Consider the following 27,399-nt stretch of genomic DNA (forward strand, 5'->3'; position numbering starts at 1 on the left):
GTGCAGATTTGGCCCGCTGCCAAATCGCTCCCGCACGCCGCACAGGTGGAAACAGCCCCATCCACTAACATTAGCTATGCGAATCCGCATGCAGTGCCCGCATGCGGATTCGCCCTAGTGGAAACGAGCCCTCAATAATCACGCTGTGTAGGTGGAGAGTGACCTGCTACAGAGGATCAATACCAACACTGAAGGGTTGTGTGCATGATGACTACTAGGATTGTTCAATAGTCTGACTCAGACACCACATAGTTTAACCTTTCAGATATGGATGTAAACATGAGCAGTAGGTGGTATAAAGATACAGGATGTAGCGATAGATGAAAAGAAATGCATTTTTTTATTATTTAGTACATTCTACACAAAAAAAATATATATAATTTAACTCCACTCAGAAGTTTTCTGTTTGTTCTGGTTTCACCATAAAAAAATGTAATCTTTGTCCGGTTGTCCACTGTCAATGTCTGGGCTGGTGGTTTGTTTTTTTTATTGCTCCCATTAATGGACACCTAAAGTGAAAGGCATATGGAGGCTGCCATATTTATTTCCTTTTTAACAATACCAGTTGCCTGGCAGCCCTGCTGATCTATTTGGCTGCAGTAAGTGTCCAAATAACACCAGAAACAAACATGCAGTTAATCTTGTCAGATCTGACAATAATGTCAGAAACACCTGATCTGCTGCATGCTTGTTCAGGGTCTATGGCTAAAGTTATTAGAGGCAGAAGATCAGCAGGAAAGACAGGAAATCTGCATTCTTTAAAAGGAAATAAATATGTCAGCCTTCATGTCCCTCGCACTTCAGGTGTAATGACACAAGACAGACTGAAATTATACTTCGCCCCTCCCACCTTTACTGGTGACCATGAGCACAAGAATTAATGGTACATGATCATAGCAGGGACACTGACAGAAGTAAAAAAAAAATGGAAAACTGGCAGAGGTTTTAACCCCCTTGGCGGTATGAAAAATACCGCCAGGGGGCAGCGCAGCAGTTTTTTTAAATTTTTTTTTTTTAAATCATGTAGCGAGCCGAGGGCTCGCTACATGATAGCCGCTGCTCAGCGGCATCCCCCCGCCCGCTTCGATCGCCTTCGGCGATCTCCGATCAGGAAATCCCGTTCAAAGAACGGGATTTCCTGGAGGGCTTCCCCCGTCGCCATGGCGACGGGGCGGGATGACGTCACCGACGTCACCGACGTCGGGACGTCATTGGGAGTCCAGCTCCAACCCTCGGCGCTGCCTGGCACTGATTGGCCAGGCAGCGCACGGGGTCTGGGGGGGCGCGCGCCGCACCGGATAGCGGCGATCGGGCGCGCGGCGGCGGCGATCGGGGTGCTGGCGCAGCTAGCAAAGTGCTAGCTGCGTCCAGCAAAAAAAAAATTATTTAAATCGGCCCAGCAGGGCCTGAGCGGCACCCTCCGGCGGCTTATCCCGTGTCACACACGGGGTTACCGCTAAGGAGGTTAACGTACCATATATAGAAAACAAAACAATAAAACGTTTGATTACACGTGGGCTTGGAGGCTGGGTGAACACTTGGCAGTGCGTGAAAGGGTACATTTTTTTTCTAGTGTTGTCAATGCATTTGCGTTTCGTAGTTGCATTTCGCATGTGCGTTTTTATGCTTTTTACATGCGCTTTTCTGCTGTGTTTTATGCAAATCAACTAGAAAATAAGCAGGAAGCGGAAATACATCATCAAAATGTACATTAAAAAACCGCAACAAAAACGCATTAAAACGTAATACACCTGCGTCACCATTGACTTTTATGAGGTATGTTTCACATGCGTTTTCAAAAAAAATATGCGACAAAACCTGCGTTTTAAAAACTGCTAAACGCAGACACATGGGATTATTTTATACAGCCCATTGACCAACATTATATGCGTTAACGCTGCGTTTTTTACGCAACGCTTGATTTTCTGCTTAGCGTGTTCCCAGCCTTACTGTTTTCGTTTATTTGTACTATTTCCAGCCAGCAGGTGGCACCCCAAACGTTTTTTTGTGAAATGTTATAGCCTCATTTATTTGTAAGCTATTCTCCAACCAATTGGACATCACATACAAATGAATGAATATTGGAAGTACATGGACCTGGTTTACCACTGTAAGGCCACATACACACATCAGACTATAGTCTTTGGAAAATGAAAGATCACAGACCAATCTTACCACCCTTCCTGTAGTATGAGAGCCATACCTTCCCAGTCTTTTCTATGGAGCTGAACTCCCCATCAGAAAAAAATCTTTGCAAGATGCTGCACACACAGATGCTGTACAGACACAAAAGATCAGGATCTGCAAAAGATCTGTTCCTGCCAAAAATCCATTCCTGCAAATTGCAATGATAGTCTATGAGATCTGCAGATCATCATACACACATGATTTAACTGACATTCATCTGCAGATCAGATCCACCAGGATGGATTTTCAGATCTGCAGATCTGCAGATGAATGTCAGTTAAATCATGTGTGTATGATGATCTGCAGATCTCATAGACTATCATTGCAATTTGCAGGAATGGATTTTTGGCAGGAACAGATCTTTTGCAGATACTGATCTTTTGTGTCTGTACAGCATCTGTATGTGCAGCATCTTGCAAAGATTTTTTTCCTGATGTGGAGTTCAGCTCCATAGAAAAGACTGTGTAGAGTATGGCTCTTATACTACAGGAAGGGTGGTAAGATTGGTCTGTGATCTTTCATTTTCCAAAGACTATGGTCTGATGTGTGTATGTGGCCTAAGGCTCCTCTTGAGGATGGAGACAATAAGAGAACATAAGGGTCCTTCACAGCTTTTAGCTAGCAAGAGATTGCAAACCTCAACTGAGTCATATCAGACCAAAATGAGGGTTGCCAAAACATTACTGTATTATTATTGAGACCATGAGATTTATGAGGTTATAGGATCGCTTATGTTCTCAAATGGCTTTGTGCCCAGAGAACTTTTTTTTTTTTTTAAATAGGGCCATTTGTACTTAAAGGGATACTTAAAGAGACACTGAAGCGAAAAAAAAAATATGATATAGTGAATTGGTTGTGTACTATGAATAATTACTAGAAGATTAGCAGCAAAGACAATATTCTCATACTTTTATTTTCAGGTATATAGTGTTTTTTCTAACATTGCATCATTCTATAATATGTGCACATTACACAACACTCAGCATTCAAAAACTGGAAAACTGTATACTCACCTTGGGTAGTTTTCCTTTCCTAGTGTTTGTCCATGTCAGTGTACTGCTGGGCAAAGTCCCGCCTCCCTTTGCCCTGATAGGACCATTAATTAATAAATACCCTCAGACACCCCATACTGCCATTCCGCGTTACTAGAACGAGCCGACAGCATAGGGCGGGGCCGTACACTGACATGGACAAACACTAGGAAAGGAAAACTACCCAAGGTGAGTATACAGTTTTCCAGTTTCCCTAGTGTTTGCCATGTCAGTGTACTGCTGGGCAATAACTAGACAAATTCAGGGTGGGTATGCTGAACAGAAGTTTTAATAAACCAAACATAGAACTGAAATCAAACAGCATTATTCATTGCAGAGGAAATAACTTTCTTTCCAAAATCTACAGTTGATAGAGAAGCTGGTTCAACACAATAATGCTTTATAAAAGTGTGATCAGTTGCCCAATTTGCGGCTTTACATACTGTCAATAATGATACCTTGTTCAATGCCGCCCATGAAGAAGATATACTTCTTGTTGAGTGGGCGTTAATGTCCTGCGGTGGCTCCAAGTCTCTTGACTTATATGCCAATTGTATCAACTTCACAACCCAACAGGCCAAGGTTCTTGTAGACGCCATTTTCCCCTTTCTGTAGGAATAATAAATAGTCTGTCAGACTGCCTAATTTGCCTTGTTGCTTCTAAATATGCCTTAATAGTTGATGGGATGTCCAGAGAATGAGGCTTAGAGGGATCCTCCTGAGAAACAAATGATGGAAGCGTCCACTCCTGATTGAAGTGAAGAAGAGAAGAACATTTTGGAAGAAACGACTGCACTGGGAACAGTACCACTCTGTCCTGAAAGAACATCAAATAAGGCTCCTTGCATGATAATGCCTGTAATTCCGACATCCTTCTCCCAGAAGTAATGGCTATTAGGAATACTGTTTTCCATGACAGATTTTGTAGTGTTGCGTTATCATTTTGGAAGTCAGCAGAAGATGAAAGGAAATCCAAAATCAAGGGTAGATCCCATTTCGGAAATCTTGGTCTAATAGGAGGCCTTAACTTGATTGCAGCCTTAAAGAATTGTTTAACTAATGGCTCAGCGGCCCAAGATCTTCCTGACACTGAGGAAATGGCTGACACCTGCCTCTTAAGAGTTGAGTATGACAGATTCAAATTTAAGCCTTTTTGTAAGAATAACAAAAGGTCACATGGTTTTATATTTTCTGAGGATAGCCCCTGTTCGTTGGAAAAAGCCTGAAAGGACTTCCATACCCTGTTGTATGAGGATGTGGTAGACGGTTTCTTGGCTTTAAGTAAGGTTTCCACCACCTCAACTGTACACCCTGTATTTAGTAACCTAGCCCTCTCAAATTCAAAGCCATTAGCTGTAAATGTTCCAGATTGGCATGTTGAACCTGACCTTGTGACAAGAGATCCCTGACCATTGGCAGTGGTACTGGATCCTCCTTGGTCATCTGGAGAAGAAGTGGGAACCAAGGCCTGGCTGGCCAATATGGTAGTACTGCAATCACCTCCATCCTGAGGTAACTCAATTTCTGAAGAAATCTGAAGATTAGCGGAGTCGGCGGGAAGGCATAAGCCTTGCTGAACGTCCAATTGTGTGTCAACGCATCCGCTCCCAGGGACTGCTGGTCCGGATACCTCGAATAGTACAGGGGCGTTTTGTGATTCTTTCGTGAGGCAAACAAATCTATCTGGGGTAACCCCCATCTGTGTACCAGTTGGAGAAATATCCTCGGATGCAGGGACCACTCGTTGTTGTCTAAATGGTGACGAGACAGAAAATCCGCTTGCTGGTTCTGTGGACCTGGCAGATAGATAGCCGAAATGTCCCTGAAGTATATCTGAGCCAGCTGTATAATCGGACCAACCTCCCTCATTAAGGTCTTGCTGTGCGTCCCTCCTTGCCTCTTCACATATGACACTGCCGATACATTGTCTATCCTTAGAAGGACTGAATGACCTTTCAAATTTGGGAGAAAATGACATAGAGCTTGATGGGCTGCCCTGAGTTCCAATACATTGGAAACGACTTGCTGACAGTTCTTCTCCCAAACTCCCTGCGCTGGTCGGGATTCTAGCACTGCTCCCCATCCCACAATACTGGCATCTGTCGTAACGATTTTCCAGTCTGGAGGGAATAAACTGCGACAATTCATTAAATTGTGCTTGTTTAACCACCATTTTAGAGAGTTCTTTACTGACTCCGGAATCTCTATCCATTGCTTCATATTCTCTGTGTCCCACTGACTCAGAAAGTTCAACTGAAATGGCCTGAGATGCCAATGGGCCCATGACACCATGAGAATGGTTGAGGACATGAGGCCTAGTAGAGTCTGACAATCCCTTGCTTGAACAAATCGCTTTTTGATTATCCTCTGAACTGACTCTTGAATCTTTAACCTCTTCTCTTCCGGTAGAGAGATAGAGCGATGTACCGTGTCTATTATTGCACCCAGAAACAGCATCCTTTGTGAGGGAAGAAGGTGACTTTTTTCTAGGTTTATTATCCAGCCATAACTTGATAATGTTTCTATTATTATAGCCTGGTGCTGTAGAAGCATCTGTTCTGATGAGGCCAGGAGAATGATGTCGTCCAGGTAATGAAGGACGCGTATTCCCCGAAGGCGTAACAAAGAAATTACCGCGAGAAGCACCTTCGAAAAAGTTCGCGGAGAAGTAGCGAGACCAAACGGAAGACAAACGAACTGCAGGTGCAGATCTCCAATCGCAAACCGGAGAAACCTTTGAAATTCTGCATGCACCGGGACGTGAAAATACGCGTCCTTCAAGTCTATGGACGACATCCAATCTCCTGGCCTCATACACATCATTATGGATGACAGAGTCTCCATTTTGAATTTTGGAATCTGAACGAATTTGTTCAGCCTCTTTAAATCCAACACTGGTCTTAGGCTTCCTGACTTCTTTTTTATCAGAAATATTGGTGAATAGTAGCCTGTACTTTCTTCTGAAGGCGGAACTAGACAAACCGCTTTCTGATCCAACATCTTTGACACATATTCTTTTAGAATGAGTCTTTTTTTCCTTGTACTTGGAATTTTTGTTCGAATCATATGGTCTCTTGGCGGACCCCTTTTGAATGTCCACTGATGACCTGAAGAAACAGTGTTCACTATCCACATATTCCGTACACTTCCCGCCCAGACATCCTTGAAGTATTGCAATCTTGCACCTACTGGGATCTCTTGAGCGGGCCTCATTTCAAAAAGACTTCCCTCCCTCTGCATTAGTGGTTTTTGATCTATTGACTTTCTGAAATGGTTGGGTTGATCTCCAATTTCTTCTGTACTCTCTACCAGGCTTATACGACTTCGCTTCTGTGAACTTGTTGACTACTTGTTTCCTGTACTGTGGGAATCTCTGTTTTCTAAACTTGCGATCTTGCGGCAATAAGCCGGATTTCCCTCCAGTCACTCTAGAAATTGCTGCATCCATTTTCGGGCCAAAAAGATATTTCCCGTCAAACGGAATCTTTGCCCATGACTGTTTAGACGTTGGGTCCGCCGACCATGGCTTCAACCACAGACATCTCCTGGCCATTACTGAGTATAACATTGACCTACTAGAACTACGGACTAGATCGACACTGGCAGCTCCAACAAAATCTGCAGTCAATGATAATTCCTGAAAAGCAAATGATAAATCTTCCATGTTTTTTGCTCTTTTCACTGCTCTTTGTAAATCTTCCACCCAAACCTTCATCGCCTTTGCTACTGAAGTCAGGGTGATAGCAATCTTTCGCTGCCTCTCCTGTCGCCAAGTATGACCTTTTAAGATCTTGATCTATCTGGCGATCTAATACGTCTCTAAATAAAGTGGAATCTTCCATTGGTAGTGTCACATTTCTAACAATTTTCATTAAAGAAGCATCTACAATAGGATTAGATTGTACTAGATCCTCACTTTGTTGCGAAGGGGGGTACATTTTTTGATAGCGGTTCCTAAGGGACGGTTTTTTAGTAGTTTTTTCCCATTCTTCCAGAATGAGCTCTCTAATTTCCTCCATCAAAGGAAAAAAGGTTTTTTCTTTACTGAGATGTTTATAATATCTTTTCTTTTTATTTTGGGGTGAAGAGCAGTCTTCTTCCCACTCAATCGCCGCTTTCACTCTAGATACAAATGGGGGAATTAGAGAAAAATCAAACCCCGCTTCCTCATGTTCAGACTCGGAATCTGACAAACTCCTCTCTGAAGATGAAGAATCCGGCGTCCCTGGTTGGGGCGATTTCTTTGACACTGCGAGTTCTGATACCGCATCTTTAACCACTTGCTTAATTAGGGAAGATACATCCCTGTCTTCTCTAGCAATGTCAGCATAACACAAATCACAAACTTTTTTGTTCGGTAACGGAGTTCTGCCACAAATCCAGCATTTATCAAGATCAGGACCTGAATGACCATGATCCGCTGTGCTTGTTGATGGACCCGGGCCTAGTTCCTGCACTGATTTATCACTTGAGGACCCTCTGTCCTCCTGCTGGATTTGAAGCTCAGTAGTTTTCACTAATTTAACCACATCATCAGTCTTTTCCTTAAGTCTGGACGTATGTGAAGAAGACTCCCGCGTCTTCGATCCCTCTGCATGGGACCCTGACTTCTCTCTTGACTCCTGATGTCTAGATGATCCCCTAGTCTTTGAGTCTTCATGCGACCTGTCAACATGACGGTAACACGTCAGTATTTATGACAGATTTACATTCAGCTCACACATAAATACTTACCACCCTTACCTATTTGTCTTAGACTTAGATCTGGATTTGGAACGAGATCTAGTCTTAGGGTACTCTCCCTGATGTTTTCCCATAACAGCAACTGTAATAGAAATAGCGCTCCATCAGGACCCAACCTGACAATTATCCTCCATTGTACAGCCAAAAACATACCGAACCTGACAATATACTTCTAGTCCCAAAATATATACATATATATATATACATACATACACACATATACATACACATATATATATATATATATATACATATATACATACACATCCATGTATACATACACATGTGCTCTGATACTCTAAGATGCACCAATATCCATATAAGCTACATCCACTCAAAATAGCCATGCCTCACTAAACTCCAAGAGAGTCAGCATATCCTACCACACTTCTTTGAGACTGATACAATAGCTATCAGCAAGCTAGGAACCTACTAGAATTATATCCTGCAATAGACAGCGTACTGGAAAAGAAAGTAACCCATAGTCATACCTGGTCAGAAGACTCCTGTAACGCCGGGTTCCTTGCTAGGCGTTCTGCCGACCATGTTGCAGCGACAGCCCGGCTTTAAATTGATGCCCTGGAAGTGCTTGGCTGCAAATACCCGGTACTGCCCATACTAAAGATGGCCGCCATAGCACTTCCGCCCTCTCTCCGCAATCAAACAATGAGAAGGGAAGATCTCGCGCACGCGCGCGCGATAATAGGAAGTTCCTACTCCCTGCAAAGGAAATACTGACGCTATCCAGCATTGCTGATAGCGTCCAACAATTCATACCATGCGCTTAAGTCCAATGGCTGTTAGGGATTCACAACATCCTTTAGATGTTAATTGTGGTCGCAGGAATCTTATCCAGGTGCCCCGGAGAGTACCAGAGGGGGCTCCACTCCTCTTAGGGACATTTAGCCACCTGAGGACGTGGACTACAGCAGAGAGCCAAGCTGCTGGACCCGCATAGCGGAGGTAAGGGATACATCCTGCTGGAGGCGAGGACTGAAAAAGGAATGGCAGTATGGGGTGTCTGAGGGTATTTATTAATTAATGGTCCTATCAGGGCAAAGGGAGGCGGGACTTTGCCCAGCAGTACACTGACATGGACAAACACTAGGGAATGAGTCTTTCAGAGCAGTCTGTGAAGTAATGACCTCTCCTCTAGCAGAGGAAAAGTAAATAGTCCAGGAACAGTTGAGATAATAAAAGTCAGATAACAGCCCTCTTCACGACTAACTTAGTCGGAGAGCTTAATGGCTTGTTTACATAGAGATAACAACTGGAGTTTCTCAACTCTTCCTGTACTGGAAACAATTACACTGATGTATCTGATCTTAATGTTTTATTTCTTAGCTGTGCTACACATACAAATCATAATATCATCATTTTTTTTCGCTTTAGTGTCTCTTTAAGCTTTGGAGGGGGAAAAAAAATCAGTTTTACTCTACCAGCCCCCTGCAGCTGTCCCGTGCCCTCACAGTCACTCGCGGATCCTCCTGTCCCCTGCCGCCAGCTAGTTTAGTTTCGCCGACAGGCTTACTGCGCCTGTGCAGACCTGCCCACGCGTCTTCTTCTTTGCGTTCCCGTCCACAATAGTGTCCTGCCCAGGACCCTATTGCAGACGAGAACGTGAAGAAGGCTACGTGTGGCCAGGCCTGTTGGGCTTGTTGGCAAAATGAAAGTAGCAGCTAGGCGTGAGTGACTGCAAAGGCACGAGACGGCTGCAAGGGGGTGCTAGAAGCCCAAGGTGAGTAAAACTGATTTTTTTCTCCCTGAATTAATTTCCTCTTTAAAGGAAACCAGAGATTAAATATATTAAAAGATTTAAACATATCTGGGGCTTCCTCCAGCCTCATGCGCACGGATCACTCCCATGCCGCCATCCTCAGTCTTCTCCATCTTCTGTACCAGGTCCTGCAACTTTGGCCAGCTGCGGCCAGTCTGCGCAAGCACAGTGCGCTCTTTCTGTGCGGATGGGGCAGAAGGAAGCCCTAGGTATGTATAAATCTTTTAAAGAAAACCTGTAACAAAGAAAAGCTCCCCTGGGCGGTACTCACTTCAGGTGGGGGAAGCCTCCAGATCCGATCAAGGCTGTCCCCGTCCTCCTGTGTCCCACGGCGGTGGCGAAAAAGCTCCGGGAACGGCGGGGATGTGAATATTTAACTTCCCGGCTCCAGCGCAGGCGCAGTATCGTCTCTCAGCTCGGAGATAAGCAGAAATAGCCGATCGCTGTCAGGCCGCTCTACTGCTCAAGTCTCCTGCTCCTGTGTAGTAGAGTGGACCCGACAGCGATCGGCTGTTTTTGCCTATCTCAGTGCTGGAAGCCACAACAGCGCCCCCGCTGGAGCCAGGGAAGGTAAATATATCAGAGCTTATCAGGCTTGCCGAGGGAGGATTCTGTGACACTTCGGGGGAGCCAGCGCTGGACTGCCTGCAGCTACAGGGGAGGGGGAAGCCTCATTGGGACCCTGAGACTTCCCCCTCTCGAGGTGAGTACCCCCCAGGGGATGTTTTTTTTTGTTACAGAGTCTCTTTAATACAATTCATCTCTGGTACACTATAACTCACAGAGTGGTGCACATACTTGCCAAAGAGGATCATGTGGCTCTTTGCCTTAGTGCCTTTGAGGAACTGTAGTGAAAATAATTAACATACTGAATAAAATTGCTTATTGTTTACAATATTCATGTACAGATTATTTAGTCAGTGTTTTCCCATTGTAAAATTGTTCCTCTCCCTAATTTACATTCTGAAATATATCACTGGTGGTGACATCTATAGGTCCGCCAGGTGATCTGTACAGAAAGTTTGTTACTGAGAGTTCTATGCACAGAGGGAGATATTCCTTGCTTGGCAGTTGGAAAATTTCCCACAATGCAATGAGGTTCACAGACAGCAAACTGTCAGGACCTTGGTCATGACATCACACTGTGGGAGGGATTTCACCACAATATTAGCCATACATATGTCCCTGATGATCTATTCAAGATAAAGATAAAGATTTCTTGTGGGAAAGGGGGTATCAGCTACTGATTGGTATGAAGTTTAATCCTTGCTTAAAGTTCCTCTTTAGTGGCCCATGAATTTCATGTGAGCATCATACAAGACATCAGTATGCATAGAACAGTTTTAGTCTTAAAACTATTTTGTAACAGAGAAAGGCCTTGTTCACATCAGTGCCGTTTCTGTGCGCTTTTCACATCGCATTGTCCTGCAAGGTATTGTTTTTCCATTAAATGTGCCTGGTTCACATCTATGCGCTGCGCTGAGCTGCGTTACAAAAATGTTGTGTTGCATGCATTTCTGTGCGTTGAGCTCTAAAACGCACATCAATGCAAGTGAATGGGTGCGCTTATTTAGCGCATGCAAGCACATAGAAGCGCATGCGGTTTTTACCCCATTTGGGAAAAAAAATACATTTACATATGAAAACAAAGCTTTATTGACAACTGCTACTGCTAGAATAAGCAAAACATGATTAAAAAAATGCACTGAAACGCGCACTAAAGCGCGCACAAGGGCATGCATTTTTCATCATGTGCTTTTACACATTTTTCAACGCACCTAATGTGAACGAGGCCTTAGTATACTATATGGGGACTGTGCATGCTAAATAACTACAAATTTGGTTCATATTTATTCATATTTGGCCTTGACACCTGTAATCACCCCCCTAGTCTATCCAAATAACATGCTTCAATTTGACTTGTATGCTTTGAAGTAAGAAATTATAGCCAGGCCTCTCAGACTATTGTTTACCTTATGATTTAACCGATTCATTAGTTACAAATTATTCCCCTATTTCTAATGTTTTTACCGTTCTGATTAAATTCACCTGGAGGGAAAAAGAAAATCTTCAGAAGAGTTTGAATCTCAAATGATTTGGATTAGGAAATTAGATAAATGTTCAAGGCAAGAGTATTGGTACCGTATGGAGTGGGGTCACCTTTGAAGGTCTTCAACTTTGAATTGACCTCTTTTCGCTGTAACTGAGACAGTTTAGGCAGAAAGAACTGCATTTTGCATCTGGATGGTATTACTGCTCCTCTTCACTCGTTTCATTGATTGGCACTAGCCGGAGGGCATTGCTTTCCCTTGTCTTGTGATTAGATGCTGACATGTTGTTTCCCTTCCATCTGCTAACAGCTTATCATGGACGTACCCTTGCTGACTCGGCCGCAGGTGGGTAGATCTGCCTGAGGTGCTTGTACCCCGCCTGGCCTACTCAGCTTGTATGTCTGCTCCCGCTAACACCAACCTCCTTCACCTCATTTGACATAGCTAACCTGCTTAAACTCAAACGCCAGCTTCCTACACCCAGCTTCAGCCATACTTTCTGCTTTTAGCTTTAGCCATACTTCCTGCTTTCAGCTTCAGCCATACTTCCTGCTTTCAGCTTCAACCATACTTCCTGTTTTCGCATGGATTTTGCCTTGAAAACGTTTGCTGCATCTCTAACAATAACATGCTTGTTTCTTTTTTGTGAAGACTGGATTAAAAAGTACTGCTACCAGAGCTATCAGATGAACATTGGGGTGATATTATGGATTCTCATAATCAAGTTTCCGTAGCAGTGAATAATAGAATTACCCAGCTTTACTTTATCCACCAATCCTATATCTCCCATTATAGGCTTTGTAAAATAAAGTCATCCCATTCTCCACAGTGGCCACGTTGACATTTTGATATTGGGAATTTTAACATGCATGAGTTGGTCCTGTCCGGTTGTCCAAACTTTTTGGAAGGCAGTTATTAAACTAATTATCTTAATCGATTGGCCTTCTGGATAAGGAAGCCTGCTCTCATCACCAGATAATTTTTTTTAAAAAAGAATCTTTGTTTTTAGCTAGGAAACCCATTGCACTTCACTGTATAAGTGTTTCCCCTCCAATGCCCCTAGTCCTTAACTAATATTATATGTTTTTTATAATATTTATATACCGCCAAAATCTTCCGCAGCGCGGTACAGAGTAAATAGTCTTGTTGGTCAACTGTCCCTCAGGGCTTACAATTTAATCTGTACCATAGTCCTATGTCCATTGTAGTCTAGGACCAATGTTTAGGGGAAGCTAATTAACTTTTCGGTATGTTTTGGGAATGTGAAAGGGAACCCACACAGATATGGGTAGAACATACAAACTTTGTCCAGATAGTGCCCTGGCTGACCCAGCGCTGTAAGGCAAGAGTGCTACCCACTATGCCACCGAGCTGTCCAGTGGCATAGTAAATAAATAGAGTGGTCTTCATGATGAAGGTAGTCTATAAGAATAGAGGCTTCTTTCTCAAGTTTGATAAGGTTTGTGGAAAGTGGTTAGATTCCACTGGTGGTCTAGTTCCCTCTACAAATCTCCCACAATCAGGTAGTATATATATATATATATATATATATATATATATATATATATATATATATATATATATCCACAGATAACTCTGCTATTAATAATGTACGTGTGTCCCATGATTTCTCACAATGTTAGAAGATCGTCAATTTGGTTTCTCTATGGGCTTTTTATTGCTCGCCTCCTCAAGGTTCACTATGGTATGATTTTTTTAAGTGTGTGCACTGTTTCTTTATGTTATGTGTTATGACATTGTTATTTTTACCTAGCTTATTACATTTACTGATCAGTAATGGGCATTATTCTGCTATTATGTTACAGCTGCATTGTTCTGTCTTTTTCTTTTACGAAAGAGAGTTTTTAAAAAAGTACTGCTCTATCAGCTTGAAATTCAAAGTTGACCATAAAACATTGATGCTGGGAAATGTAGTACTTCTGACACCTTTCCAGAGCTTTTACAGATAATAATGAACAATTCAAAGAGTTCATCCTTCTCAAAATGCCTCAAGATGTAATATTCTCGGTACATTCTCGTTCCAGTTTTGAGTGTAGCCAGTTTACCTCCCAGCATTATTGAACAAAGCCCAAGCAAATATTGAAAGTACTTTCAAACCCCAGGCAATCGGTGTCCTGATATTTTTCTGAAACTCAGAACTCTAAAGGGTTCTAGCCCTGTAGCCAGGGTGTAACGTGAAATAAGCATCATATATTAGCTTTGGATTGGAAGTTCATCATTCTGCTTATTCTGTGGGTGTTTTTTTCCTTCACTTTCTTGGTAAAGTCAAGGATGAAATTTTTGAGAAGGCACATTGGCAAATGTGTCCACAGTTGAGGCCAGTAGGCTCTCTCGGACTTTATAGGTGAAAGCAATACTTGAAATTAGACCCCAAGTAACATCTAATTTCTTGGTTGGTTTCCACTAAAAGTGAGTATCTGCTTGATCACTAATGCCCAGACAGTGCAGGAGCCAGGCTATTCAAGGCTCTAACCAATGAAAAGTGAAGAGAGGCTCTGCATGATGTCCAACAATAAGACATCTTTATTTGGTCAGATTAAAATCTAACATCATCCACTGACATGTTTTGGATGCACACTGGTCCTAAAGCCCCGTCTACACGAGGCGATCCGGCGGCTCGAGTAGCCGCCGGATCGCCTCTTCCACATCCCTGCGCGTACCTGCCGCGTCCACGCTCTCCACGCGTGCGCCGGATTCAATCCGCCCTCGTCCCCGCCCAGCGCCGCTTATCTTCCGCTCCATTCCCTGCCATTGTCCCCTCGTGGGGAACGAGCAGGGAATCGGCGGTGGCAAGATCCGACCTGTCGGATCTTATCAATCGAGCCGCATCAGTGGCTTGATTGATAAGTAACATTGCTTCATGTAGACGGGGCTTTAGTCATAGCATAGGTTCTTGGTACAGGGTGTGGCCCATATAAACACAAAACCACACTCTCCTCAATAATGAGCTCACAGAAGAACCCTCCAAAGGCAGATATAATACAATAAAGGGAAAACACCCAATAATGAGTGGATAAAAACATGATAGTACAATGACATGTGCGGACAAATGCGGAGTAAGTGTAACACATAGAAGAGGGGAGCTGCTGCCCAATGGCTCTGTACATGCGGAGAGGGGCTGCTGTTCATGGATGATACACATGGAAGAGGGGGCTGCACATGGAATGGGAATCACAAGAATGTTGGCTTAGAGTCAGAAAGATTATAAATCTGGCCATGGATAAGGGCATAGCCTAAGGTGTCTACACAAGGGCAGATGTCTTCAGCTGCTATGAGATAAAGCAACAAATTGGATTCATAATTATGTAATATAATTCATTAAAGGACAACTAATAAAGGTGGTGTTTTAGCCACAACACCTCTAATACAAAGGTGCCTCAGAGGGAAGATAAATAGTAGTTGTCCTTTTTTTTCTCCTCTATTACCTGCTGTCCCTTTCAAACATGGTGTTCCATAGGAAGCGGAGTCGGCGTTGAAAAGCAGAGGACGCCACCTGTGACAGGAGACACCAATATTTGAAAAAGTTTCCACATGGCAAACTGAAATATTGTGCTCCCCTTCAACACTATGTGAAAGCTGCATGCGCGTGCGAAAGCAGGAGCGTGTGAGGAGCGAGAGACAACCTTTCTTCCTACCTCTGCATCCAGCACATGCTTAGGACCCTTCGATTGGCTGCCTGTCATTTCTTAGCAATGGCAAACAGAGTCCTTCCACCAGCCGGAGGAGACTGTGTAACGAAGCGTGGGCAGATGAACTTGTCCGTACAAATGCCTGCAATACAGAGGTAGCAAGATAGGTTGTCTCTCAATCCTCACACAGTCCTGCTGCTGACCACACATGCAGCTTTCACACAGTGTGATGGGGAAGCACATATTTCAGGATGCCACCCAACTTTTTCCGACGTCCCCTGTCACAAGGGGTGTCTTCTGCTTTTCTACGCCGACTCCTCTTCCTATGGGACCTTGTTTAAATGGGACAGCAGGTAATACAAGTAAAAAAAGAAAGGACAACTATTTATCCTCCCTCTGCTGCTCCTTTGTATTAGACATGTTGTGACTAAAACACCACCTTTGATAGTTGTCCTTTAAGCATTGTCAATTTTTTTGAACTTCTAGCAATATAAGTCATTGACAAAGTTGGGGTGCATTGTATGTTAGAGTAGTACTACATTTGTCTTTAACATCATTATAGTTAAATCACAATGCAAAGTTTTATCTTGTGCATGCTATTCTTGCAGATGGAGAAATCACTTCTAAACCAATGATTTTGTTTCTGGGACCATGGAGTGTTGGCAAGTCCACCATGATCAACTACCTCTTGGGGCTGGATGAAACTCCCCATCAACTGTACACAGGTATCAGCCGTTACAATCTCGCTAATATTATACAGCTTTCTTGATATGCTATGGCAGGCTTCAAATATCTCCATCTTGTTATCTTCATGGCAGGTGCTGAGCCCACAACTTCTGAATTCACTGTCCTTATGCATGGGCCAAAGCTGAAGACCATTGAGGGCATTGTGATGGCCGCTGACAGTGCTCGTTCTTTCTCCCCACTGGAAAAGTTTGGACAGAACTTCCTGGAGAAGCTGATTGGCATCGAAATTCCCCACAAACTTCTTGAGAGGGTAACCCTGGTGGACACACCCGGAATCATTGAGAACCGCAAGCAGCAAGAAAGAGGTAAGGATTTAATGGAAAACAGCAACTGCATATCCATTGATGTTTCTAGCCATTTTGGTGCTCCAGGCAAAGCACCTTATTGTCCCTCCAATATTGTTAATAGACAGATCATAGCATACATTAATTAGTTATACGGGAACCGGCAATAGTAAGTTGACAGGACACACCTCTCGGAACCAAAATCATGGAATCCAAAATAAAAACACCTCCTGTAATTGTTGTAAGGGTGCGTAGCCACTTTATAAATAATATATGCTGTTTAAGAACAACCTATGTTTTTACAGGACGAAATATTACCCTGGAAAGCCAGAAGATCTCCAACAATCAATATAAACTATTTAAGACAATTGCAGCTTAATTAGATGATTAAAGGACACCTTTGCCTTTGTAAAAATTCAAAAACGGGGGGGGGGGGCAGCAGGCATGTGTAGGCTCTCCTCATGCATGCCGCTCCACCCGTTCTTCTCTGTCCCCTGCGTTACTCCGTTGATTCCTACTGACCCCCCTCCCTCTTCCCTGAAGCGGCTTCCTGGTTGGGAGGGTCAGTGCTCCTTGCACAGGCAAAGCCCTGCAATGCACGTCCTTAATCACACACTAACAGTCGGGAGCACTCTGCCTATGCGCACTACATCACAACTACATAGTGTTCATGCGCAGATTGCTCTCGACTGGGGCTAAGCAAAAACAAAGCATGCTAAGCATAGCTTTGTGGTGCCCCCTCCTGCAGGTGTCACTCCAGGCCTTTGCCTGGATTGTCTATGCCTAAAAACAGCCCTGTGTTTATGAAGATTCAAACATATTTTTTCAAGTAAAACAAATTGACTGCGATTTGTGGTGCTCCCCTTTACTTTTTCCAATTTATGACTTCCATAGCAGCTCAGAGATCAGCTATTGCTCCTTTCATCCAATGCTACCGAATCCCCCACTGCATGCCATTGTGGCAACCAGTGAAACCTCCCTCTTGCTATTGGTGGCTGAACCGACAAGATGCCCCCATGACAGGCAGCATTGCGAAGGCACATGCTGTATCTTGCCTGGCATTGGGTGCTGAATAGCAGTACATGCTGCACACCATTTCCACGTCACAGTTGCTTCATCATTGGTGAAATGTCACTTCCAACAACATGGCAGAAATCTGCCTTGTGTGCTGTTACACGCCACCTAGTGGGATGCAACGGGGGTGGGCATAGCTCCCAACTGTCCCTCTTTTGGAGGGACAGTCCCTCTTTGGGAGCTCTGCCCCCCCTGTTCTCTTTTTCCTCCTCATCTGTCCCTCTTTCAGGACTTTGTCTCTCTTTCTATGTAAATATATATATTTCTCTACTAAAAATGTGTTTGACTCTAAACTTTATTCCTATCCTTTAAATTGATATGTTACTAATTTAAAAATGTTAATATGAAGGAAAATGCACCAGGATAGAAAGAACCGGTGTGGTTTGAATTATAAAACAACATATTTTTCTTATGAAATCTTTATGGTATGTGTGACTAAGGGTGTGGCGGGGCCGGTATCAGGGGTGTGGCTTAAGTGTCCCTCTTTCTCATCTCAAAAAGTTGGGAGTTATGGGGGTGGGTGCAACGCCAGCAGTCAGGGTGAAATCTTTCCTTTCATGCATTAACAGTCATGCAGGAACTCTCATGTAGTGGTAAATTTTAACTACTGGCAGCTATTGAATTAAGTATGTGCCTCATAAGAGCACAATGACCTAGGAGGAGAGAGGTGTGGCTGTGCAAGAAGGAGGGCCTTAGCAGTACCTGTGGGGGTGTTATATTAGAAGATATTAGTATGATGGCAAAAGGCATGGGGGTGGGGGATGGGGTGGTACAGTGACAAGCAGGGGTGAGGGAAGGCATAAGACCGATGTAGGGCACAGTGATACGGAGTATTGGTGGATGGCATGAACAGGATGGTTTGCAAAATGACCATGGATATTGGAGAAGACATGAGCAGTATGGAGCCAAGTCAGGGCTTTTTGGCGCGTGCCATGTAGCGCCTGACTTGGGCACTGCTGTAGCCAGAATGCTATAGTGCACGGCCCATGCAGCCTTAATTCGGGGCTCTAATGATTGCCGAACCCCAAATAATTTCTCCCTCTGCGTTGCTATGACTCGGATGCCACCCAGAATTTCACTGGCAGCAGGGTGAGCCGTCATTTGGCTCACCCTGGGCAAACTGCCATGTAAGCATGTGGAGCAGTGCTCACAGCTTGGCAGCCTCAGAGCGTTCCATACATGATGTATTAAAGGGCACCTAACATATCAGTAATCCAGGAGCAGCATTCGTAAAAGGATAGCAAGGCTGTTGCAGTTTTACTGTCCAAGCATTAATTAAAGTCCTAGTTCAGCCTACTTATAAAATATGAATATTAGTACATTTGCATTTATTAGCAATGCACAAGAGCCCATATGCAATTATTTATTTTTTTCACCTGAGTTATTTCCTAGGAGATAATTTTCATCTTCTCTTTAAACGAACGTTTCAGCATTTTAAAACTGAAAAAAGTACCCAAAATTTGTTGAAAAAGTAATATCAATTTTATTTTTTATTACTTTCTTGTTTTCTGGTGGCTTAAAGGGAAGTTGATTACAAGTTCTAAAAATTTAGACTAGGAGAAAACTCAGGAGAAAAGATGAACTGCATATGGGCCAATGTGTTGTGTAGTAACATTGCTATCTTACTGGAGAGAAAGCTATGTGTACTCATCTCCCTTTCCCATTATCACCCAGACATGATGAGGCAGCAGCCAGTCTCTCCCTGTGTGCACAGATCACCTGATCTCTGCCACTCTCTTACTCTGGTAGTAAAACATTAACTCCTTGGGGCCAGCACTGCAGCCACAGTTCAGTCTCATAATGATAAGATTCTGCTGAGCTGCAGTGCTGGCCACAAAAAGTAAATCTTTCAGTAGCACAGGGACAAGCTGGAGAATTAGAGCGGCTCTCTAGCTGGGAATTCCCACTCTGCTGTCAGCTCCATGCTTGTGGGAGGGCTCTCTGGGTCTCTGGTAAATATTGAGTATGCAAACATACATACATTTTAATCTACGCCATACTTATTCTATTAGATTATGCTATAACTAACTCCTTTCTCATTGGCAGGTTATCCATTTAATGATGTCTGCCAGTGGTTCATTGACAGAGCAGATCTCATCTTTGTGGTATTTGACCCAACTAAACTCGACGTTGGTCTTGAGTTGGAGATGCTCTTCAAACAGCTCAAAGGACGCGAGTCTCAGATCCGTATTATCTTGAACAAGGCTGATAGTCTGGCAACCCAAGAACTCATGAGGGTTTATGGAGCTCTCTTCTGGAGCTTGGCACCTCTGATCAATGTGACCGAACCACCTAGGGTCTACGTCAGTTCCTTCTGGCCAGAAGACTACCAACCAGAAACACACAGGGAACTGTTTCTTAAGGAAGAAATTTCTCTTCTGGAAGATCTCACCCAAGTCATTGAGAACAGACTTGAAAATAAAATTGCATTCATCCGTCAGCACGCCATCAGAGTCAGAATCCACGCTTTATTGGTTGACCGCTACCTTCACACCTACAAGGACAAAATGACCTTCTTCAGTGATGGAGAATTGGTCTTTAAAGACATAGTAGAAGATCCTGATAAGTTTTTCATCTTCAAGTCTATCTTGGCCAAAACAAATGTTAGCAAGTTTGATCTTCCCAACCGAGAGGCTTACAAGGACTTCTTTGGAGTCAACCCTATCACTAGCTTCAAGCTTCTGAATACTCAGTGCTCTTACATAGGTGGTTGCCTGCTAGAGAAAATTGAGAAGGCCATTACCCTTGAGCTCCCAGACCTGCTTGGCAGCCTCAGCAAAAAGCCATTAGGCCTCAACTGTGAGGTCACCGGATGTGGAGAAGCCCCAAAGAACCGTTACAAGAAACAGTAACTTCTCTCCATTCTAAGCCTTTACATATTTAAAACAGAAAACATAAAAAAACTCAGTATTTCAACACTATATGAAGGTCCTTTGAACTTTTAATGATGGCATTAAAATGCGCTTGAAATTCATCAAGGCATGACACAGAAAAGAAAAAAAAAAGAATTCTTCTAGTCTAGAGGGATTAACAGGTTACTTGTCACTCTGGTGCTGCAGGAAGAAAGAAATGAGTAGGTTTACAGAGAGTTATTACAAAGGTAGTATTTTAAAATAGTGTTGCAGACAACTGTCTGTCTAGTTTTACCAAGTGGGCTTGATAGTTGTCTCCCAATAAAGCAAGAGACCATGTGAAGTATGAATGAAGAAGGTCTGGGAATAATCTCAGTTACCTCTAGCATTATCTATAATGGCCCATACCAAAGCCATTCAATCAATTTTACTAGTGGTGTCTGTTTAAGTGTGGATTCTACATGATCTGTGTCCTACAGGCCTTCAAGCAAAACCATAGATTTCTTCTTCCCAGCACCACAGTGAACTACAAAAAGCAGACAAGATGAAGGATGTGGGCAAAATGGCCATCATATCTCTCTCTCAGTATTTTCCTTCTATTGATCAGTCCCTAAAATGATGGCAAAATAGTTTTATTTGGAAGTGAGAGTTCTTTTTTTATATGTGACTCGTTTGATTATCATTTTGAGAACACTGCCAAGAGTTGCTTAAATCAAAAACAATATGATTGCTGTCTACAAATGCCTAGAGATAGGGACATCTTGTTTCCACCTTTTTCATTATGATTGAGTTTTTGTTTTTTACCTCATCCCACCTGGTTAATATACCTCCAAACACTACCTATTGTCCCAGAGCAGTCATCTTGTTTTGGGCCTATATAGGTCTTATTGAAAGTGGGCTTGCATTCACCCGTATATTGGAAGATTTGACATGAGCCTCGAGCATCCTTAAGGGATAATAGATAAAGCGGCAAGTCAGCAAACAGTACAATATTCATCTATATATGTGGTTTTTATTACTCTAGAAATGACCAGTTTTGGCCCAGAGTCTGATTTTAGCATTTTTGGCTTTCTTCTTAGCAAACTTGGCTGACATCTGACGCGGTGAGAATTTGGTAAAAGGCAAATGCTTTGGAAATGTCAACTCTGACCTAGCTTCTAAAACATAGACGGGCCTATTATAGTTACATTAAAAATATCACTGCAAATTCCAGTAATGTGGACTTAAAGGAAACTGAGGCATTTCCACACCGTTTGTCATTGTGTACTCCCTGTCGTGTTTTTAAATGCAGCTAACAGCTACAGGTGTCAGGTTCACAGGAATCGGTGTGTTACGATGACGTCAAAACGAGTGGCCATACAAAACTCTAGTGTGAAAAAAGGACAATAGGAAGCCAGACGGTTGACAAAATGCAGACTAGAAGGAGAATGTAAATGTGTGGTATTTAAATAGTGTAAATGTCCCATCAGCTGCACATACTAGAAGCAGCCATTTTGTTGGTTATCAGAATTCAGTAGTTTCAGTATGAGCTATTTTAGTCATAGACAGTGCTAAAATGTAAGTAGATCCTGAATGAACAGAGAGGATGTAGGTTTGCCCAACTCGCAAAATGGCTGACAGTGTTGGACATAGTTGACAGGTATCCTTCGAAAAGCTAAAGAATGGTTGATAAACGTTATGCTGGGATATATAGAAAAATTGTAGATCTGTGAAGTTTGGGGACCTCCTGACTAACCTTATCTTAGTGGAACAATGCTGGTTTCAGAGCAATTTCAGAGCCTGTATTGGGCAGGTGTAACAAATAAAAAATAAAAATCCAATGTCTTGCACAAATATGGGTGCTAGTCTACTTGAGGGAACTCAGCAGGAAACCTCATGGAGGACAGTTCTCCAATCACAGCACTCTTTACAGCACGAAGTGTTGTGATTGGCTGAATAGTGTTGGCGTAGTTTACTACAACCTATCCAAAACCTAGAAAGTTCGAGAGGGTGCTGCCACCCAATCACGTTAGTGGAATTTTCCTATGAGGTTCCCCTCAAGTAGACTAGTGCCCAAATATGATTGGGGAAGGTCAGTGTTTGAACAGTTAAATGCCAGTCCGAACTAATTTTGACTGTTAATTACAAATGTTAGACAGGATGGCTGAATACTAATTGCCAGTGACATCACTGTGCACCCAGATGGAATAGCGTTAGTAAGCATAAATGCTCTAGGTCTTATGAAGCTGAGCTCTATTCACATATATACTTCCCATATGTAGCTAGCATCTGTATTATGAAAAGAATAGTCTTACATCAAGGATTGCTGAAGTTTTGCATAATGAGTCCAGTGTGTCAATGTCAACAGTTCAGGTTCCCCCTGGAAACCAGTCCATTTGCAGGACTGTTGTTTGTAGGCATCAGTCCTACAGAACAATTGAAAACACAATCTTCTTCAGACGCAATGCATCATGGGAGGGTCACCTTTAAAGTATTTTCAAGTTAGTGGACGGTGAGTTTCTTCACTTTTAGAACACAGGGTATAGCATGGATCCTGCTGTTTTGCTGAAGAAGTCCTTCTAAACGCCAAACTGAACAAGGCAAATTCTCGAAGCAGCCATGTTGATTCATGTAGCCTATGACTGTTACCTTTGGAACCCAAATTTACAGATAGAAACAGTGGCATAACTACAAATTATGGCCCCCCCCCCAGCAAAACTTTGATGGGGTCCCCCCAGTGCTCACACCCTTTTGGAACACTGATCTGGTCCAATACTGACCAGTTTGGCACATGCATGTGTGTCATTGCAGTTACACATTAAAACATGTGTTGCTTGTAGTAACATATCAGCTTTTCCTTTCTGTGTGTTTCTAATATTTACTTCTTCTATTAGAGGATTGGATGACTATAACAAGACACAGCACAGTGCAATGAAAACTAAAGCAGGAGTGGAACAGCTGTTCAGAGCATCCAATAACAATCCCTGCTGTATTTCACAGCATGAATCTGACTTGTTGTTCCATGTAACTGCCCCACCAGGGACGGACCTACCATGGCGCAGCCTCCTGCTTTAGATAGCAGATTACCTGGGGGCGGTGCAGGGACAGTGACATGTTGAGCGGGGGTGTGGGCTCGAAAAGGGTGACACACGCTTGTCCAGGCTTCTTGGCAGCCAGCTCCTCTCTACTTCCTGTTACCCTATGCATCATGCAGGGAAACAGGAAGTAGAGAGGAGCTGGCTGCCGAGAAGCATGGACAGTGGAGAGTTTTACAAAAACGTACCGCTGTGCCAGCTCTGCAAAGGGACACAGGAGTGGGGCCCATGGAGAAGGAGGGAGGAATGATGTCGTCGTCCCTCCCCATTTCTGCTGAGTGGGGGCAGCATCAAGAAAAAAAATTGGCTTCAGGCAGCAAATAGTGTAGACCAGCCCTTTTTGCCCCATGTTTGCTCCAGTTTCCTGTACGCAGTTATTGAGAAATCATGGCTGTTCGTCTGACCTGCCCCAGAGAGGATCAAGGCAAGACATTTGTGAAATTGCTAGGAACCACGCAAGCTTTAATTATCGGTGTGTTAATAACTGTATCTCTCACAAGATGGCTGCCTCCACTGGTTATATAGACAATGGATTCAATATATTTACTATTGGTGACTAAAGCAGCAGGTGCCATGTCTATGGTCCAAATGATATAGCTGTCTAATTCATTTTTTTCTACCATTACACTCCTATGGCTCTGTTAATACAGTCCTCTCAGTGAACACTTCCTCTTAACGTACAATAAAAATGTTTGTGCTTGTTAACAACAGTGTCTCTGTGATTTGTTTTTCCTGTCAGACAATGCCGGGTTTGTGTGGTGATAAAGTATACTGCAGGCCACTCTTACGCTGAGGAAATCTATCAATCAAACAGACGTCTAGTGTACATAAGAGGCCACATTGTCCAGCCGGCCATCTGTATGGAACATGCTTAAAGAGGCACTGTAATGTTATAGAATGCCGTCACTTATTTAGGATGCCCACTTTTATGGTAATTCTCCTGGTTTCAGCATCAGAAATACTTCCTATGTCTATAAATTGCTGGATATTGAACGTAGACCTGCCCTCCCAGTGATGTCACAGCCTAGGCTAATTAGCTTTGCAGAATTATTCCCCCTCCCCCGGCTTAGGAACTCTCAATAACAAAACATGTACCTGACAGGGCTAAGGATGTCACCACCAGTGAGAGATTTCAGAATATAAACCAGGGTTAGGAAAGATTTTACAATGGGCAAACACTGATTAAATCATTTGTAAATGAAAACTGTAAAAAAATAAAAACAATTAAGAAACTTTATTGATTACTTTATTTTCGCTACAGTTTCTCTTTAACAGGAAAAAACAGTAAATATCACTGGGCATTGTATGATTATGACATTTGAAATGTATTCATTCTGATAATATTGATTATTATTATTTAGTGTTTATATTATCATTATTATTATTTAGTATTTATATAGCGCCGACATATTACGCAGCGCTGTACTGAGTATATATAGTCTTGTCACTAACTGTCCCTCAAAGGAGCTTACAATCAGGGCCGGCGCTACCATAGAGGCACTTGCCCCAGGGCCCCAGAGCTTATAGGGGCCCCCAGTGGCTACAAGAGGAAAAAAAATTCAAATCGACCTTATAGTTTTTGAGAAAACTGATTTTAAAGTTTCAAAGGAAAAAAAATACACATTTCTAAACCCGCCGACTTTAATGGTTAATTGCAAATCCACCTTAAATGCTAGAAACCCTAAATTTGCAGGATATGTTAAGGAGATCATTGGGAATAAGAGGAAAAAACAATTTTTCAAAAAAACCTTATAGTTTTTGAGAAAATCGATTTTAAAGTTTTGAAGGAAAAAAGTATACTTTTAAATGCGGTAAATGTCACTTTTAGTACCTAACGGTAGTGTAATTTTACATGTATCAAAAGAAAGAGCAATACATTTCCTGACGGGGTTTCCAGGAGGCCCATAGGCAGCCGCAGCGCTTTGGCCAGGGATCGCTATACAGCCGCAATATGGCTGTATGAAGATCCCTGGCATTTTTTCCTATTTTCCCAATTTTTTTTTTATGTTTAGAGTGCGGGGGGCCCAGGTTTATTTTGCCCTGGGGCCACATTGTTGCTTAAACCGGCCCGGAAGCAGGAAATTTGGGCGCATGAGGCAGGTGGACAAAAAGGGCGCCGCCATTCACTCCCATAATAAATATCGTTTAATGGGCGTCCAACAGGAAAAAAGGGCGCCGGAGAAAAATAACGTTTTAAAAGCGGCGCCCGGAGACTTTTAAGGTTTTATAACTGCTTCTCATGATTACACATTATTTAATGATTTATCATTTTTTAAACATTATTTTTAAACGAAAAACAGTACAATATTTTTTTAAAACATTATTTTTAAACGAAAAACCGTACAATTTTTTTTTTACAACATTATTGTGATGATTTGCTCAACTGCCTGTGCAGGCAGCCAGCCTTTTGACCATTGTGTAGGTTTGCATGCTGCAGGACTCTGGAAAGAAGAGCTTCTGTCAGTTTTGCAGCTTGTGCTTGCAGAGGAATTTGCATATGTTGTCATGCAAATTGCCTGGCCACATTCATTGGAGGCGTGTACTATAAGTACTATGTCTTTCCCACAATGCTTCGCTGTTCATAAGGATTTCGTCCTATGTAACACTCCTGGTGGGGTGTCAGCCTTGCTCTCTGTTTGAACATCAGCTTAGAGTAATTCCTAAATCTGCGCTAGGCAGATTTCCCTAGTGCTGTTAGGATTGTATTATCTGTATTGCCTGTTCTGTCTTGTCTTGCCTGTTTGCCATTGTCCTGTCCCTATGGTGGTTGACAGGAAATGGTTCTGATCTCTGTTCTTGGAGTATAGCTGGTGCAGCGGTTGCAATTATTTTTGAACGAAAAACCGCACAATATTTTTTTAAAACGTTATTAATGCTTATCACATGGGGGTCTTAGGTTTAGGCATCACCAGGAGGGTCTTAGGTTTAGGCACCACCAGGGGGGTCTTAGGTTTAGGCACCACCAGGGGGTCTTAGGTTTAGGCACCACCAGGGGGGTCTTAGGTTTAGGCACCACCAGGGGGGTCTTAGGTTTAGGCACCACCAGGGGGGTCTTAGGTTTAGGCACCACCAGGGGGGTTTTAGGTTTAGGCACCACCAGGGGGGTCTTAGGTTTAGGCACCACCAGGGGGGTCTTAGGTTTAGGCACCACCAGGGGGGTCTAGGGGTTAGGGATAGGTACAGGGAGGGTTCTGTGTGAGAGTAGGGTTAGGTATAGCTTTCGTAACATTCTTATTAATGTTTTATAAAACGTTATTATAAATTTCACTTTTTAAACAGGGAAGATTAACTTTTTTACAATTGCCGATTTCATACACATTATTTAATGATTTATAACTTTATAAAACATTATTTTTAAACGAAATATAGCACAATTTTTTTTTAAACGTTATTCATGCTTATCGTTTAAAACCCTGCGCCCTTTTTTCCCGGCGCCCTTTTTTAACGTACGCAACCGGCCCTGCTCACAATCTAGTGCTGACATCTTCCGCAGGGCTGTACAGAGTATATTGTCTTGTCACTTTTTCTTAACTGTCCCTCTGAGGGGCTCACTATCTAATCCCTACAATAAACCTTTGTGCTGCAAAAGTTTCTATGAGCTGCGAAAGATATGATTTCACAGTCCTTCTACTTATTTATCTGCCGCAGAACTAGTGCTGTATTTTTCAGAATATAAAATGCTCCGGACTATAAGATGCACCTGTGTTTAGATGGAAACAAATCAGAAAAAATAAAGAAAAATTCTAAACCTAGGCGCGTCTATAGTGCAGGGGTGTATTATGGACCTTTTGCCCCCCCAAACTGTCTCTAAGCTTCTCTAAGCTACAGTGACCAGCTACACTGCACTTATCCCTGCTGCCCTAGCAGCTAAGATACACTACAGTACACTAACACAACACTGCACTGCACTACACTGCACTAACGCTATA

General features: G+C 42.9%; 1 protein-coding gene across 3 annotated transcripts in view; it reads left to right on the forward strand.

The window, feature by feature from the left end:
* The window catches only part of SRL (sarcalumenin), a 104,951-nt gene extending 80,249 nt beyond the window's left edge, over positions 1-24,702 (forward strand). The window contains exons 5-9 of one of the 3 annotated variants that reach the window (XR_011022671.1): positions 12,099-12,134; positions 16,048-16,164; positions 16,258-16,491; positions 19,591-23,530; positions 23,609-24,702. Coding sequence is in view for 2 of the 3 variants with exons in the window: in XM_068244185.1 (XP_068100286.1) it covers positions 12,099-12,134; positions 16,048-16,164; positions 16,258-16,491; positions 19,591-20,396 (1,193 nt within the window). In the remaining variant the exon portion in view is untranslated. Of the gene's footprint in view, positions 1-12,098; positions 12,135-16,047; positions 16,165-16,257; positions 16,492-19,590 lie in introns of all 3 variants that reach the window. The other 2 variants (XM_068244185.1, XM_068244187.1) reach the window with 2 other exon arrangements.
* Positions 24,703-27,399: the final 2,697 nt, after the last annotated feature.

Source organism: Hyperolius riggenbachi, chromosome 7 (assembly GCF_040937935.1).
Source record: "Hyperolius riggenbachi isolate aHypRig1 chromosome 7, aHypRig1.pri, whole genome shotgun sequence".
Lineage (NCBI taxonomy): Eukaryota > Metazoa > Chordata > Amphibia > Anura > Hyperoliidae > Hyperolius > Hyperolius riggenbachi.